The sequence below is a fragment of the Seriola lalandi genome, unplaced genomic scaffold, assembly GCF_002814215.2.
Source record: "Seriola lalandi dorsalis isolate HSWRI2012SDOR001 ecotype SW California unplaced genomic scaffold, Sedor1 jcf7180002054343, whole genome shotgun sequence".
NCBI lineage: Eukaryota > Metazoa > Chordata > Actinopteri > Carangiformes > Carangidae > Seriola > Seriola lalandi.
This window is the reverse complement of record NW_019524896.1, coordinates 1178126-1195899: the sequence shown is the minus strand read 5'-3', so window position 1 is coordinate 1195899 and position 17774 is coordinate 1178126. Positions and strand designations below refer to the sequence as shown.

The following is a 17774-nucleotide window of genomic DNA, read 5'->3' as shown; positions in this document are numbered from 1 at the left end:
AGCACTCGTGCTGTATGAAACTTAAAGGGCAAACAGTAACTGTGAGCCATGAGCCTCTTAAACTAAGAGTGTGTTGGTGATGTTGAGCATTATAATCCCCTCTGAAGTCAGTAGGCTAAGGTTGTACCTGGTACTATACGGCATCATTTTAGTTGATGTTATATTAGTGTTAACCAGACATCACTGTTTTTTCCCCCGCTTTTCCTTTTTGTTTGTTTTTTTCTTCTCTTTGGTGTTAAATTCTGATGTTTCAGCACTATCCGGCGCTTCCTAAACATCAAGTCAAGTAATATGGCCAGTTCAGCCATGATGTTTATCACTAGAGGTGCGCTCTCCATTAACCTGTTTTACAGCGCCCGTCACAAGTGCTTCATTTGCAAAAACTAGATCACCAGTGTGTATTAACAAACATTGATAGAGCAGCAAAGCATGCTAGCTGCCAACCCTAGGTATGTTAACACGCTAACACAACGGTAGCAGCAAAGTGCACTTGAGGCTGACAAGAGTAGAGCTTAGGATAATGCAAGTTTCTGATGTCCTGTAACGACACTAGATGATCAGCAACATTAACATTCAAGTAATTTTTCCAAGTACAAATGCTAAACGTTGCCTCTTCCCCTCTCATTTTAGAGAACTTGCTGATTTTCAATATTTTATTTGGTAGTAAACGGAATATCTTTGGGCTTTGGACTGTTGGTCGCACATAAAACCAGAAACGATTAAACAAATAAGTAACAGTCAGATTAATTGGTGATGCAAACAACCACTAGTGGCAGTTTGACAGTTGATAAAGCCTTGTACTTTCTTTCTGCATCACCCTTATGTCAAAATTTGAGCGGTGAGAATAGCTAAGTTGTTTCCCTATTTTTCACCCCTTCAACATGTGTGTTTTGAGCATTACAGTTTCATGGTTGATCTTACCTTTTAGTGACATAAAAGAAAACAATTACAAATAAGGAGAAAAGGCCCTTTACTGCCACTAAGCAGTTGTTTGTGTGTAGATTATCTTTCTCCGCTTTATCTATGTGTGTATATCGATATGTGTTCTGTACAAACTGTAATACTGACGAAAAACGTCAACGTCACTTCACTGATAAAGCCCAGCATGATAGTGCACATCAGCACAACCTTGGCGGATGACAAACTGCAAACTGAAACTATGGAGGCCTTTGTGAAGAATGATGTACCTCACCACAATAAATCCAACACCAAGTGTGAACACTGTGTTTTGAAAGAAGTGGGAATTTGACGAGTAGAGACAATGGAAGCTGACTGAGCAAAGTTGAATGGAATGACATCTTGAGGTACAGTATATATAATGATAAATATTTAAATGTGTAGTATGTATCCTGTTTAATCAGTCATAGATAACACCTACGAGTTTACCTTCACATTATGCATGAAATAAGCAGAAGCAGCCTCAAATAAAGGGATATTCCCCCAATTTTACACAGCTGGAACAGTTCACTCATTACATTACAAAGCAAGTGAAAACACTGTAGTTGTGGTGGGAACTTCTCATGGTTAAACTGTGTATTCAGACAGATAATAAAGCAAATTTTATAGGTGAATTTGCACTAAGCAGCACATCCCTGTGAGTTGAGTGAATAATCTGTGTTTATCCTGGAGCTTTATGAATCTGCTACATAAATGTGTGGAGAGACGAGGAAAGGTGAGAGAGACTGGATGGAAATAGCAGGAACTCCAGTTCTTTCGGTTGAGTTTAGAGATCCGTCAGAGGCTGAGCTTAACACAAATGCACAGACACAGTCAGTTTGTCTGTTGATATCCATCTTACAGCTAACGTACAGTTGGTAAATTGGCTGTTTGACATGCGTTGTATGTTATGGATCATTATTTATTTAACTGGAGGCAGAAGAGCATGCAAAACTAATCATTATCATCAGACAATCATTGGTTCCATTTATTTATAGAGGCCAGATGAAACATATATTAATTGATGATTTTTGTGAGAAAATAATATCATACAATGACAAGATAATATAAAGGAAATTTCAACAATTACACTGGCCTCTTTTTTTTTTTTTGGTTTTATGAATATGAAACCTTGTGAAGCTGCACACTAGCATGGTCCAAGCTTGGGGATCTACGTGGCAGAGTAGTTACAGTAGATGTTAGAGGCAGGTTTAGTGGTGGAGAACAAGCAGTGTGACATCCCCTGAGGCAGAGACGCCAGTAAGAACAACATTTTCCATTAGATGAGCATTAGTAAATTAGTCAAAGCGTTGTTCAGGAGTAGGGTTCAGTGTTTTCCAGTGCATAGCTAACTCAGCAGTCGGCTCGGACCAGAGCTCAGAGGAGGATTAGTAAGAGTGACAGCGTACAAATGAGCATTGAACTGAGCTGTGCACATGTGAGCAAGTCACACTGACCCACACACGCACACACACAGTAAATTAATTATTACTACTTTGCAGTTCAATACCCATTGCGATATAAAGTTACTGTCGAAGCTGCATATAAATTGAGTTTTAGTTATTTAATTGACACAGATTTTCTGCGTTTGTTGACCAGTTTATAATAAGACCTGGATGAAGCCCCAAGTTTGTTCACCCTTGACAAAAATGTCACTTCCTATGTGGAGCAGTGAAGAGGCCCCTGGTGGATGCAAGGTTATCAAGATGTCAGATTGAGTCCCAGACTACTTACAGGATGTAAATCATGAAAACATGCATGAACTTTTGAGCATTCACAGTCAAATTATATGACAAAATAAATTTCACATACACACACAGACAAAATTAAAACTGCACTCCTTGAAATATGTTTATCAGGACTCGGTGTGCACTCATGCTTGGCGTTTTTTTTTTTTAGTCTTCAATGGCATCACTATTGCATTCATATAATCTTACAGGCACCCATAGTTTTGCTGGAACATTTGCAACTATACCTTGTAAAGGTTATATGGGGATAGCTGTGCCTATTTTATACCAAAAGCACAGCGAAAATGAAAAGAAAATGAAAGTAATAAGCTATCAACTGGAGAAAATCAAAACACTGGTCATTTAAAATCAATAATAGCCACCGTAATACATTAAAAAAACCAATAAATTAACAAGCTAACTGAATGAGCGCTACTGTCACTAGCTTAATGCCACTAAACTAGCTCAAATGCTACAGAGGAGCTCAGTATTAGCTGTTAGTTCGTTAAGTTAATGTTATATAAGTGATGAATTAAGCCAGTTTACCTCTCGCTGACCAGCACCACGTCGGCATCGCTCCAGTGTTTGAACACACACGGCAGGATCCTCCTGAAGGCGAAGAACAGACCGGGGAAAACTACGGCGCCACAAGCTAAAACTTGCAACATCCTGCCTGTATTTTCCTGTAAAGCAGCCTGGAGACCTGACTCTCTCCCCCCTCCGCGACTTTCTCCCGTTTACACGCGGCGCTGAGGCATTTTCATGCGGCCGGGGTTCGGTGCTTTTCACCGGGAACAGTCCACCATCCAAACACACGCACGCACACACATACACTCTGCTGAGGCTCAGCAGCAGCAGCACCACTGTCGAGCTAAAGGCGAGAAAGCACGCGGAACTTCCTGTACTGACTATCAGAATAAAAGTCTTGACCCGGTGCCCCGGCAAAGCAGGGAAAATAAGAAATATCGATTTAGTGCTTTTATTTTGTCAAACTTTACTCATAAAAAACGATTAAAAACGAATTGTTTGTGCATGTTATCCTAAATTATGTTTTATATTACGACGAACCAGATTCTGAATATAAAAATATAATAGTCAATTAAAAAAAAACAATAATTAGTTTTACAGGTATAGTTTTTTTCATAGTGTCTCTGTATAACGGTGGAGGAAAGTAAGTACTGTAATTAAGTACATATTTGAGATACTTTTACCTTCAGTATTTTCATTTTATAACACTTCATACTTCCTCCACTACATTTTAGAGGAAAATATTGTACTTTATACAACACAACATTTATATAACAGCTATACTATACTTTAAAAAATATGACTTGAAAATATGTTGCTGATTGCACTAACTTGGGAGTTAAGGTGGACTCTGACCTCAGACTTGACAATCAGATCAAGACAGTTGTGAAGTCAAGTTTTTACCAGTTGAGGCAGCTGGCCAAAATAAAGCCAATTCTTTCAAAGCAGCACTTTGAGACAGTAATCCACGCCTTTGTCACCTGGATTACTGCAATGCACTTTATGTGGGGGTTAATGGGTCCTCCATCAACCGTCTCCAGATGGTACAAAATGCTGCTGCACGTCTTTTAACTGGCACATGCAAATATGACCACATTTCCCCCATTTTAGCCTCACTTCACTGGTTGCCCGTACATTTTAGGATTCATTTTAAAATTCTTTTATTTGCTTTTAAATCTCTCAATGGTCTCGCCCCTCCCTACCTCTCTGAATTGCTGCAACCATATTCACCCACCCGCTCTCTCAGGTCAGCTGATCAGCTGCTCCTGAGGGTGCCAAAAACGAAGCGCAAGCTCAGAGGGGACCGTGCGTTCGCTGTGGCAGCCCCTAAAATGTGGAACGATCTGCCTCTGCACATTAGACAGGCATCTTCCTTGTCTGTTTTTAAATCCCTTCTTAAGACCCATCTCTTTTCCATGGCCTTTGACACCTTGTAAGATGTGATTTTATTTTATTGTTCTGTCTTATTTTATGTTATTTTATTGTTTTCTCTTATTATATATCTGTTTTTATTGATGTACAGCACTTTGGTAACTTCTGGTTGTTTTTTAAAGTGCTTTATAAATAAAGCTGGATTGGATTGGATTGGATTAGACCTAACCATATATACAAGTAGAGCTAAATTGATTAGTTGATTGACAGAAAATAAATTGTTTACTATTGTGATAACATTTGTCACTATATTCTCTGATATACAGCTAATGAAGAAATGTATATGCCATAGCTAAGTCGATCACATAAGATCTACAGTAAGCATTAACATTAAGTTTGACAGAATCAACATGATGTAAAGTTGTTTTTAGCTTTCTCCACTACATGAAAAAAGAAGCATTACTGTCTACACCCCTGCCCTTGTATGTATTACCGGTCTAAAGCCTTACTATGTCACAGATAGATTAACTAGCTATGGAGCTGTGGGCCCCTGTTGACCCTCTTCTCCCACTCTCTGTGCATTGCGCATGTACAATTCATCAAGTGCAAAGCCAACATCACACAGTGGCTTAATTATATATTGCCTTATAGAGCTGCAGAAATCAACTGGAATATTACCTGCCTCAGGTTTGCAATGCAACAGCTACTTTATGGTGATTCCACTCATTTCAAAACTATTTAGAAGAATTCATACTATCTAAACAGCTTCATTAAAGCTTCATTTTGATGGACACCTTTTGAAGGTGTAATAATCTTCTTTTGTTATTCAGGGACATATGGCAGGCAATAGGCTCTATAAGTTATTCATTGATCCATAGGTCTATTCATTGATTAAGTCTTTAATCATAGTCTAAAGTTTCTCACTAGAATCAGTTTGAAGCTCTAGATATCTTCATGACTCACAGATATCAGTTTTTATATGAGGACCAGTACCTCAGATAAGCTGTAATTAACTTGATCAGTGCAAACATCCACGTTGGTGGAATTTACTACCTGAACATTAGTTGTGTTTCTTTATTGCCATTACGACCATGATAAGAGCATAGGTTTCATTTCCTTCTAAAATGTAAAGCAGTGCTTGAGGCAACTGCATTTTTATAGATTGAATGTGTCCTAATGCCAGATCACTTCTCAGCCTGACTTTCTTAAAAGCTTTGGCTGATTAAAATTGTAAAGGTATGACCTTAGTTCATCAAAGATGTAAGTGTTCTTTTTGTTCTAGCAGTGACCAACTCAGCTGCCACTCCGCTGTGACTGGAATGAAGAACAGTGTGTAGTGCAGTCTTGTATCTGTTTGCTTTCTAGTCTCTGAGAAAGAAGAGAGAGAGATCAAATATTATTTTGAAAAAAAAAGTAAAGAAAGATAGTACCACACAGGGCTACTGCAAAGTTTTATTACCAATTTGAAGTTAAGTTTCTCTTTTCAGGGGAGTCACCTCACTACTGTTGTAGGTTTTGAAGGTGTGGTGAGTACACAAACTGCAACAACGACTCTCTTTCAATCTTTTCTGATCTCAGGATGTCCGGTGTCGTCCAAGGTCATCACCGATTCACACTGATATTGAAATATTCCAAAACCAATAGATTCACAAAATCAGAAAATCCCGTATTGATTGGACTGTACCAGTACTACATCAGGCCAGACACCAAAGCCATTTTAGATGCCATAAGCTAAGCCTGTAATTTGTTGTCTTGTGTATTTATAAAAGATAATTTGGTTATCTATTAAAAGAAAGACAGTACAGGTTAGTCTTAGAACACTGTTCACCCAATCAATAAATAAATTATTTTACCTCTTTTCTGCATCTTTTATTGCGTTGTTTTGTTATTTTGTTTGTACAGCACTTTGTAACTTTGTTTTGAAAAATGAGCAAACCACGTCCAGTCATCTGTAGCAGATACTATTTGAATTTAAATGTGCAGTCACTGAAATTTAATACTCTTGAAAGTAATCTTGTTGGCAAGGCAACAAAACATCCAAAGTACCATCAAAGCGAGACTTACCAAAGTACAAAAAAAAATAAACACTTAGGCTAACTTAGTATTGAGTTAGAAACTGAGGTTTGCATCAGCTAAAGATCAAAATGTGCGCGACCTAATGAAGAAAAAAAATAAACCAACTGAGTGTGTCATTTCATTGACATGTTACGTCTTGTTTGTTTTATCTACACCAAAACGGCAATGAAAAAAAAAAGACATTAAAAAAGTTATGGCATGCCGCTGACAAGCAGTAACTTGGCTTGTCGCTAACTTTCTGAAAAAAACCCAGAAAAGAACCAACGAGTATAAGACAGCAAGACTACAATGCATTTACAAATGTAAGCAATGTTGCTAATGAAAACCAGAGTGAAGCTAACGCCTGCGGGCCTTCAAACGGCGATATACTGGGGGCGATTCCGTCAGTGAAAGAAGATTTCGCCAAACAATCTGCCGACATGCTACAAGAAGAAAAATGACAATTCACCATTTTAAGAAGGTTTTGTGCCTGTAAGTGACCAGTAATCTCCTGGAGTTTTAAAGCCCTGGTTCAAAACAAGTTTATACACTTTACACATTCAAGTCAACAGTTTTTCTATTACATTGCCCATCGATGGAGGCAATATTTTCTGGGCTGCAGGGGATTGTTTTCTTGTTATTGTTGATGCAGGTTGGTCCTGGGGCAAAATTGGCAGCTATGTGTATTCCACACTGTATCCATGTAAATGACATGCTGCTGTGCCATGGTAACAGTGTGTTTTCAGCTACGAACTGCTGGACGGCTCACCAAGCAGAGCAAACTGAGGTAAGTATTTCAGTAAGTGTTTCTATAACTTAAGACCTTGCATGTGGAATACTAAGTACAATTCTGTCACAAATTTAAGCAAGTTATTGTCAGCGTTACTTTCTTATTTATAAGGAGACTTTGGCAAATCCATGCCTGGATTTGGCAGCCGGCCCTGGTGGTGGACTGTTTTCTGATGTCTGTGGTTGGGGTTTGATTTGTTTTAGGCACAAAACAACTTGGTTAAGGTTAGGGCAAGTTTGTCATCATTGTTAAAAGAAACCAGTGATGACTGATACAGGAAACAATATGTGAACATCTTTCTTCCTTTTCAAAGTTACATGCTTGGCTGACCCAACCATCCACCCGCCATGTCATTTATTTATTTTTCTCTAGTTTGAGATTAAATGTTTGCCTCAACTACCTCATCTTATCGAAGATACATGAAGCTGCTACTAGTGGTTTGTCCTCCCACACTCTCATCTCCACTTATGTTTCTGCACTAAACAGAGAGGAAATGTACCGACCAATGTCTGAAATACTGAATGCGCAGCAGTAAGTGAGCCATAAAAACCAAATATAGCCCTGTCTTAAGCATTAATAAACGTATTAAATCAATACATGCATTGTCTTCCTGACTGAACTGAGGTAATGTGTCACAGGATTTATACGTGCAGATGGGAGGGCTATAGATGATGAGGTGTGATAACAGTGTAATAAAAGCAGGTGTCAGAGAATATCCGTCTGTCTTTCAGGAAAAGAAGAAAGTCATCATTGACAGCCTCTCAGGTGAGTGATGGAGCTGGTTCTACATAAAACTTTGCATACAAAGTATTTTTGTATCAGTTTTCAGAGTTAGCTTGAACTTTATATACTTCATTTTAATTATCATATATTTATCTTTTATTACATACACACATAGAGTGGGGTCCAAAAGTAAGAAATCAGTTATGTGTGTGGTTTCTTTTATTTTTCAGGAACAGCAATATATTTGCATTTATTTTCAGAATAGCATTAATTCTTTTGATAAATCTGGGTCAGACAAAAATGGGGTTGTAACCTCTGCTCATCAACTAGAAAAAGGTGGACAGAGTGAATTTAGGTGGATTTTACAAGCTGCTAAGTTTTCACATGTGGCGACGCCGAAGTGGGTATAATGGATGTGGTGTTCAGACTAAGAATAGATTTCCTGTTTGTGACTGAGGAAAGTTAGATAAGGTTGAATGTGGCAGAAAAGAAAAAGAAAAAGAAAAATATTACATGTGCGCTTGCACAGAAATTAACTCTGCCTGTCTGTTTGTTTGTGCTTTTGTTTTTCAGCTCAGCTCACGACTTAAAGAGCAACTTTCAAACACTGATTCATTCCGTTTTTGTGGCACTGACACGTAACTCTGGGACAATGAAAATGAATCTCACTGTACTGACTCTTTGCCTTCTTGGCGCAGGTAAAAATCATATCCATGTTTACTATACTTTAAAGAAAAAAATCCTGGTACCACTTTCTACCAAGGTTCCCTTAACAAAGCTGTAACTAATGGCTTTATTAATGGTTTATTAATTATCAAGAACAGATTTGTTTCCAGGTTGGCTTTCTGTTTTCTGTTTGGAAAGGATACATTTTTAAATGTTGGCAGTCTGTTAATAAATGTTCATGGGTTTCTAATTTTTTTTTTTTAGAACACAGGTTACCATATTGTTAATAAAGGATCGTATGTCTTAAGAGGGTTTGGTTTATATTTGTAGAAGCTAAGTGGTGAAACGGTCGAGAAACCAGTCATAGATATTTTTCACAACCTGGCAACCCAAACGTGAATGCTTATAACTGATTAACAAAACTTTACTAAACCTTTAACCATTAGCCTCTTGCTGCGTGAAAGTGAAAGTATGTTCTCTGCAATAGACTGAGAGTAGGAAATGGGAAATTTATGGGTGGAGGTTTATGGAACAGGGAACATTTAATCTTTAACTCAGTTTTAAAGCCAATGTTATGATAAAGAATTAACTTCCTGTTTGTGTATGAAATGTTCATCAATTTGTAACACTACCCATGACTATTGGCTTAAGCTATACCAAACCCTAACCTCAACTTTACCTGTTACACACGCTAACAGTTATACTTAGATAACCTTTCATTTGATGGCGCGATGATTATCAATTTCATTTGGCACCAGAAAATCCATTTCGTGGTGTCAGCACATGATTTTATAGTGGAGGAATATAATAAATAACTGGAGGAATGTCATAAAAAAAATTATATGATACACAGCACGTTTGATGGCAGGTCTGTACTCTCACAGGAGACCAGCTTACTTTTGTTTATCATGAGAATAAATGTATTTCTTTTCAACTTGCTGTCCAATGTTGCAGATTAGGTTAGGTTAAGATTAGGTTTATTATCGTTGACATGCCCCATTATTAATACACAGCATGTAGTTCTTATACCTACAATTAAGACCATCTTTTCACTTGATCACTAAATTTCCATGGATACTGTTGATTAATATTTACTCAAAGACTTTATGGATGACCTGAAAGCAGTACTTAAAATTAGTGGAAAGGTTTTTACAAAATAAAACTTGAAATGAGAGTCACTACCTGTGTTTAGCTGCCACCTGCATTTGTAGAATGTAGATTTCAATATTTTAAAAGTTCAAAGAAAATATTTATGTGGAACATTTTAATTATTCTTCTTCAACCCTTTTCTGTCTTTTTACTTTCGTTGACACAGTAGCTTTGTGTAGAGCGCAAGGAGGAACAGTCACCCCTACTGCCGTGCCTTCATCCACCACTACTACAACTGCTGTACCCCCCGCTGCCAGCACCACTGCCACAACTGGTGCTCCAACCTCCACTGCCACAACTGGTGCTCCAGCCTCCACTGCCACAACTGGTGCTCCAGCCTCCACTGCCACAACTGGTGCTCCAGCCTCCACTGCCACAACTGGTGCTCCAACCTCCACTGCCACCACTGCCACAACTCCACAAACTGATACCACTGGCAACACGGAAGGAGGTTCACAGGGGCTTTCGTCGGGTGCTATAGCTGGTATTACCATTGGCTCTTTAGCTGGGGTGGCTGCACTTGGTGAGTAAAATACACAAGCACAGACACTATGTAACACCTCATTTCTGCTTCCTCAATAACATATTATCCTGTTATCCATTAACAAGGATACAGTGAGGATGATATTGATGATATTGGGCACCAGTAGGACAAGAAATGTTTTCAGGGCACTGGCTCTCCTTGTTGTTCTTGAGCATCTGAATCAATGAAAATTTATCTAATCAAATTAACCTGTCAAGAGGTGCACAGTAACTGGGGTTGTAGCAGGAGTAGTTGTAGAGCAAGGGTGTACAAAATATTAAAATGTTTACAATCGCCTGAAGCCTGTTCTCACCAAGAAAAGAAAAGAAGATACTAAGATTAAAAGATACTCAGTCAAAAAAATTTGACATCATATAATGTTCAACTTTGACACAGTACATCAAAACTCAGACTTAATTTTGATCAGTTTTTTCTTTTCCTTGTGGTAACAGGCTTCCATATGAACAATAATAGTTGCTGTCAAGGTTCAAGCAAACGCATGCAATCTGATAGCATGTAGCATGGTGGTAGCAATCCAAAGAAACTTACACAAACTTACAAATTCAAAATGCAACACACATCACAGCTGGTACAAATGGAAACTAGTGAACAAGGGTGGAAGGGCTCTAGCTTGGAAAACTAAAGTTCTGTCTGAGGTGAATGACTTAACAGTCCATGCTTTAACTGCTTCATACTCCTGTATAAGACACTGAACACTGAAAAGCATCTGTCTTTTTTCAGGTGGTGGTGTCTTTGGTGCACTGAAGTACACTGGGAAGATCTGAGACCCGTTCTTGCCAAACAAGGATTTACATGGTTAAGGATTGTAAGCTAAATATTTACCATCCTAAGATCTAACAGATTCACCTCTGACCCTGTTAACTGGACTATGAAAAGCTCCTATTGTCTGACAGGCCCAATAAAGTAATATATATTCTAATGATGATGTAATGGGCCAAGAGGAAGACATAAAATGTCAATTTGACTACTTTGTTCTTTTGAAATTTTTGGTTTTAGGTCAGGACTTAATCCTTAGTTGATCAAAAAAAAAAAAAACTTTTGTATTGTCATAGAAAACATATTTTACAATAATTTATGTTTTTATTTCAATGTCAGATTAAGTCTACAAAGTACTTTTAGTTTTAAATAGACAGGAAACTAATTGTCTCTGGATTTATAAGCAGTTGCCTAGAGTGTTTGATTTTAAAAAAAAATAGTTCTCATAATGTTTGGTCTTTGGAATTCTATTAAGTGAACTTAACAATAATGAGCCAGAGTTGTCATCAGAAATACATAAGCTGCACTTTCTTGGCCTTCTTTAAAAGAAAATTAAGGTATGCCTTTTTGGGCTGAATAATTTGGTAGCTATTGATGATATTGTTTTGTTATTATTAACTGGGCTTTTTAACCCAAGTTCTGTATTTCCATGGAGAAACGGCTTTGAAATCACTCTGTACATTTAATAAATAGCTGTTTCCATTCTTTGTCTTATTTGAGTTTTGTGACGTGCTACAACATCTTTATAGCATCGCAATAGCTCAAGATCTCTGAGTAAAGTCCATGTGTTTATTATATAAGTAGACTAGCCCACTTCCTGGCAAACCTGAGTTGTTTGTTCATTTTATGAGTGCAATGAGGTAACAGTATAATGTGTGTGTGCACGTCATGACAAAGAAACAAGATTATATGATTATGAAGAAACTTTCCATCTAATTTTAGACAAACTGGTCTGAGGTCAGACTGTGATTCGAAGTTGGTAAAGAAAAGGCGAGAAAGTTGATTCTTGAAAACACTTATAAAGAGTGTCTAAAACCAAGTCACTAGGGCAACTATTAAGTAGTCAAATTTTAACTTTATTCCATTCAAGTGCAACCTGATATTGATATTTCCTCACCTGATAACACACGCTGAATGACAAGTTCTAAAGTGGTGTAAAACTCACAGACAAACAGACTATTGACCCGTGCCATTATAAAGCCTCACTGTAATGTGATAAGTTTCTGAGCAAAAACTACTGTCAGAGACCATTACAGTTACTATATGGGAGGTTGAGTGGTTTGCCGACTTACTTACTTTTGAGTTTGGATCAATTTTGTCATTGGAGAGCGGTCCTGGTCAAGTTGGCTTGGCGCAGGAAATGGTAGCATTGAAAGGTAGTTAGCCATTGCCAGAAAATGAGGAATACGCCTTTACATGTTGTGTGTTCTTAGCTGGCTACCCAGCTACCGCAGCAATCTGTAGGTAAAAAGAAGAACAAGGGGAAGAAGCCATGTCTTGAAAGCAACTAAGCTAGAAAGCTTGAAGTTTAGGTGCTAAGTCTTTGGGTCTAAAGAAGAAAATAATCAAATTATTTAAATAACTTATTATAAAGAAGTAGTTTGACATTTTGGAAAATAAGCTTATTTTCCTGCTGACAGAGTTAGATTGGAAGATCAATACCAATCTCACATCTGTTGATTGTATATGAAGCTAGAGCTAGCAGCCCAGCCAGTTAGCTTAACTTAGCACAAAGACTGGACACAGCCTGGTTTGTCCGATGGAAACGAATTCTGTCGATCAGTAGTCTACCTCTAAAGCTTAGTAGTTAACATGTTATGTTTGGTTTGTTTAATCCTTACAAAAATGTAAATGTAAAAAATGTAAATTTGCTGGGGTTAAGTGCTAGAAAATGTATTGAGTACGACCACCTACTTCACCGAGTCTCCATTGGTTTCCTGGCAACCGCTCCACTGGCAACCGGAAAAACTACTCATGCTATTCGTGCTAGCCTCTGACCCGGAGATATCAGGACGACACCGACGGTGAAAAGAAGAAGAACTACTACATACGTAACAAACTGCTGGCACAATGGCGGCAAATGAACCACTGCTAATTTTTTAAGCTAATTTTATGGGAGTTACTGTATGTGGTTCCAGTCTGTAACGAATTGCTACAAGCGCATAGCACAACAAAAGTAGCTACTTTAGGCTAATTAGCTGACTACAAGATTAGCACTGTGGCTAACCACCTTGAAATCATGTGTAATAAGGGGTGTTTTTCTCTGTTCCTCCCATTCTGCCCACATTGCATGAATGCATCAACAGGGCTGTTTCTTAATTTTGTCACTTATACAATTAGCATTCACTTGGTATCATCTCTCTGGCTGCCTGTGTTAGTCTTCACTAACTCTAGCTAAGTTTTACCTGGTTTGCTAGATGCTCAATATATTTCTCAGGTAGGTTACTGACTGTACCTGCCTAAAATTCAGCTTAGTTGCTGAAAACATCTGTGACTTTCTGCTAGAAACTTGGCTGGAAAACCAAAATAATGAGACAAAGGAGGCTAAAATGCTCCATAGCCCTGACCGGAGTCACATTACACATAGTTGTGGTTCCTTCATCATATTAAACCTGTTTTTTTAGGTTGGGCCTACCTCTAATATTGGATGGTGAGTTAATTGTCAATGCGCAGTGTGACTTTATTAGGGGACTGGAAAAATATAACTTATAATACATTTTTTAGAGGCTGGGGTGTAATATACTTTGTGACAGCAGATATAAACCATTGGTAGGGGATAAGTGAAGTTGCAATAAAGTTTCCGTTTGTCCATTTGAGACTTTGGGCTAAACATGCTGATAAAAAAAAAAAAGTGATTTCAGTGCTAGAATTTTTGTCCATTAAATAAATCACTGCCAATCTACAGTTGGTATTAGTGATTATTCTCTGACGTCTCAATTTAAAAAAAGAAAAACCTATTATTTTATTACATAACATCTAAAAAAAGACAACGCTGTGATTTCTTTGAGTGAGGTGATCATTGGGCCAAACTCCTGTGAAGTCAGAGGCTGCACATGGACTTTAGCCCACAGGAGTCCATCATGGTTTTATGGTATGATCATTAGCTATGGAAGTGTCAACATTGGGAGCGCTTGGTTAAGAACACTGAAAAAAACACTGCTCCCATGCAGGCAAATTACTGTTAATACCCTGAGCTGTGTGATCAGCCCATATGGTGTGCATGGGAGCCAGAGGGAGTGTGTGCATGTGTGTACACGTGTGTGTGTGTGTGTGCGTGTGTGTGTGCATGTTGGGGGAGGGGAGTGTCCTATCTGTGTGTGTGTTTGCAAAGATGAATATGAAGTGTTTTTTTTTATTGAAATAGAGTTATATAATTCCTTGTTATAATACAGGCTCTTGTTTGACTCACAAGGAACTCCATGTATTTGTAGTTGTGTACAGACAATCAATATCATAAATGAACCCCATCATCCTCGCATACATATAAAAGATTTCTCTTTTTTTTGCATCCAAAGTAATCAGTCCCAAGAGAGTATTTCTTTATAAATCCAGAATTGTAAATTGACTTTGTCTGAATTGCACTCTATATACAAACTTTGACTGTGTTAAATGAGATGTATGTTCACAAATGAGACTTTCAACAGTCACTTGATTTTCAATGTGGTGTTGTTGAACACAATTTTCCCCTCCATCTACACGTTTAAAGACATATGAAAATATTCAGATTTGAATAATAATTTGTGTCTGATGAGTTGTGATATCACAAATCAGCCATTTACACACATGTTTTAAACTCAGATTTAAGGTGAGCACAGAGCAACATTTCCTCTTCAGCAGACTGATGTGAAAACAGCCTCCTGGTATCACATTTCTACGCATACATCATTCTGGACAGTGAAGGTCAGACATTAAAGCAAAGTAAGCAAACACATTTTTCGAGGGAAGAGGGACTTTAAACATGATAGAAATCTATCATTTCCTGGTAGTAAAATTATAAAATACCTTAATTTCTTATACATGAAATGCACAAAATGCTCTGTCAACGTTAGTATACAATGTTTATGTTATGTTATCATTATTATTATTATTATTGAGTATGGGAATTTGGACATAGATGTCATCAATTTCATGGCAATCCATCCAATAGTTGTGAAGGTATTTCAGTCTGGACTTACAGTAAGCGGTGGGCCACAGACCAACATTACCATCCCTGACGGTGTGACTAAAAATAATGTTAGGATTTTTCCCCTAAGGTTTGTTTAGGGAACACTATGTGACCAAATTGTGGACTAGCATACAGAGTTGTGAGGTCACATTGGGGCTAAGGGTGAAACTTAAAAAAGCTTTAGGTCATTATCCAGCTAACTTTGAATAAGTCTGGACTTTAGCAGGTTTGAGCTGAACACCTTTTGCTGACAGCAGCTCCACAGAAATTTTAAACCAGATTTAAACCAGTTCCACAATCAATCAATCAAACTGCAAACCACACACACTCACAACCTTTGTATACCAGGCTAACATGACTTTGATCCCCACTGACTGCGTGACATCTTAACAATCCCAGTGTTGTGGGAGAGGCTCAGTTAGTGTTACAGCTGCAACAACACACGGCCTCTGCTCCGATAACTTTATCTTTGCTCCTCACAATCTGGCCTGGTCACAAACAGATCATCTGTCTCAGCCTCAGAAACCTTATCACACACACACACACACACACACACACACACACACACACACAAACACACTCATTTCTTTTCCCTCAGGCATTAACAAGCTCAGTGATTCAAGGATAAGAGTTAACTCAGAGAGAAGACAGAGGAAACATGGGGGAGGTGTCCATTATAAACCTTTGGTTCCAAGTTCCAAATCAAGGTTTTATGACGTGCGTGGATATTAAGTTTTTTGATTAATGATGTGGCAGTTAATTAAACCTGATGTAGCAGAGATTCCTTTCTGAAAGATCAAACAGAATACGTGTCTGAGAAACAGCTTGTCTGATGATCCAACAATTTATAGTAAATAGTTTTAGTAGAATATCAGCATTGTGACAGCCTCATTTCAACACACCTCATGACCGCTGTGCACAGCTCCCTCTAGTGGTGCAGTGTGAAACAAGCACCTCTGTCAGATGGCCTTGTTTTATGTGGGTCAGAGGTGTTTCTGACATTAAATCCACTCTGACCATAATCTGCTCATTTTGCCTGGAAGGTCACAGCACGCAGTGTTGTCTGAACTCTGCTTGTTATTTAACACAGAGGAATTGCCTGTATGCAAACCTGGTAATATCTCTCAAATAGATTATAATATCTATCTATCTGTCTATCTATCACTAACATGTCTGTCACAGTAACTTTACAAAGTGATATAATATGTCACATGTTGTGTTATCAGCTTGTTCCTCAAGCCACCAGTGGCCAGAACAATCAGTTATTGATGATTAAATCAGTCTTCTGTCATCAGCTGTCTAATTTATTGAATTAAACACAAGCCTGAGTGAATTAGAAATGTTTCTATTGGAATGTATTGAGGCAAATTGTTGCTGAATTAGATGAATGGTGGAACAATTGATAAAACATGTTTTTATTTTCAGCACGGCACTAATGAACTCTTCTCCAGCCTCCATTTCACTGAATAACTGAGGCTAAAATAAGAATAAACACAAAATGCAGCATAAGTTGACGATGAATTTTAATCACTTGAAGACTTGAACAGGCTTCAATTCAAATTCAGCAACTTTATTCCTGGAAGAAGTTTTACTGATGCATATTTACACAGCTGCTTTGGTGCATCTGGGTTTTTCCACAGTACAGATACATTCACTGCGCTGCCCATAAATACTGTACAAAAATAAAATGTGCTTTGACATAAAACATCCCCTCTTCATTCGTGTATTTTCACTGTTCTAAGAGGAAAACCATCAGCCTTTGTTAAATTACATATACAGTTTGCACTTTAATTTACTGGCGTCATATTAAATAGAATAACTTATACGTTGCAGTCAGTGTGTGGGACATTTCTCAAGTCTCTGCAATGTCCTCACACAATTTCAATGTCCTTTAGGTTTATTGTCTGGTTTTATAGTGTAAAGAAAAGAAAGAAAAAAAAAAGATCCACTTTGTGGACAAGTCAAGGTTCAGGATCAGCTGTAAAACATCTTCTTTTTGGGAATGAAAATAAACCAGAAAACATAATTTTCTGAGTCCACTGCTACGTGTTCACCATGCTGGATGTGTTGCGCTCCACACAGACATATTAGGTTTGACTGACAGCTACGTCTGGAGCTGAATTTGAAGTTGTATTTTCCCCCAGTGTTAATTCACTTCCATCCGAAAAAAAGACCTCGGCTTCACATCCACCTTTTGTCTCTCAAAAAACGCATGAGATGAAGGTTAAAGGGTGTTTTTCTTTTCTTCCCCCCTCAGCAACATGTCTCTGTGCTCCATGTTCACAGTCTGTAATGGCGCCACAGTCTCCACTAGGTGGAGCTCTCTCCTAACGGGCAGTGTCTCACTTTTTTTTTTTTTTTTCA

General features: G+C 38.0%; 1 protein-coding gene and 1 long non-coding RNA gene across 2 annotated transcripts in view; one reads left to right on the top strand and one right to left on the bottom strand.

Moving 5' to 3' along the window:
- The window catches only part of tlcd3a (TLC domain containing 3A), a 29113-nt gene extending 25581 nt beyond the window's left edge, over positions 1 to 3532 (bottom strand). Inside the window, exon 1 of the mRNA XM_023407648.2 lies at positions 3210 to 3532. Coding sequence (XP_023263416.1) covers positions 3210 to 3331 — 122 coding nt within the window. The 5' untranslated portion in view covers positions 3332 to 3532. The remainder of the gene's footprint in view (positions 1 to 3209) is intronic.
- Positions 3533 to 8129: 4597 nt separating this feature from the next.
- Positions 8130 to 11949, top strand: LOC111656072 (uncharacterized). Its single transcript, XR_015437334.1, has 4 exons — positions 8130 to 8172; positions 8704 to 8828; positions 10112 to 10468; positions 11210 to 11949. It is a non-coding gene; the product is annotated as an uncharacterized LOC111656072 (long non-coding RNA).
- Positions 11950 to 17774: the final 5825 nt, after the last annotated feature.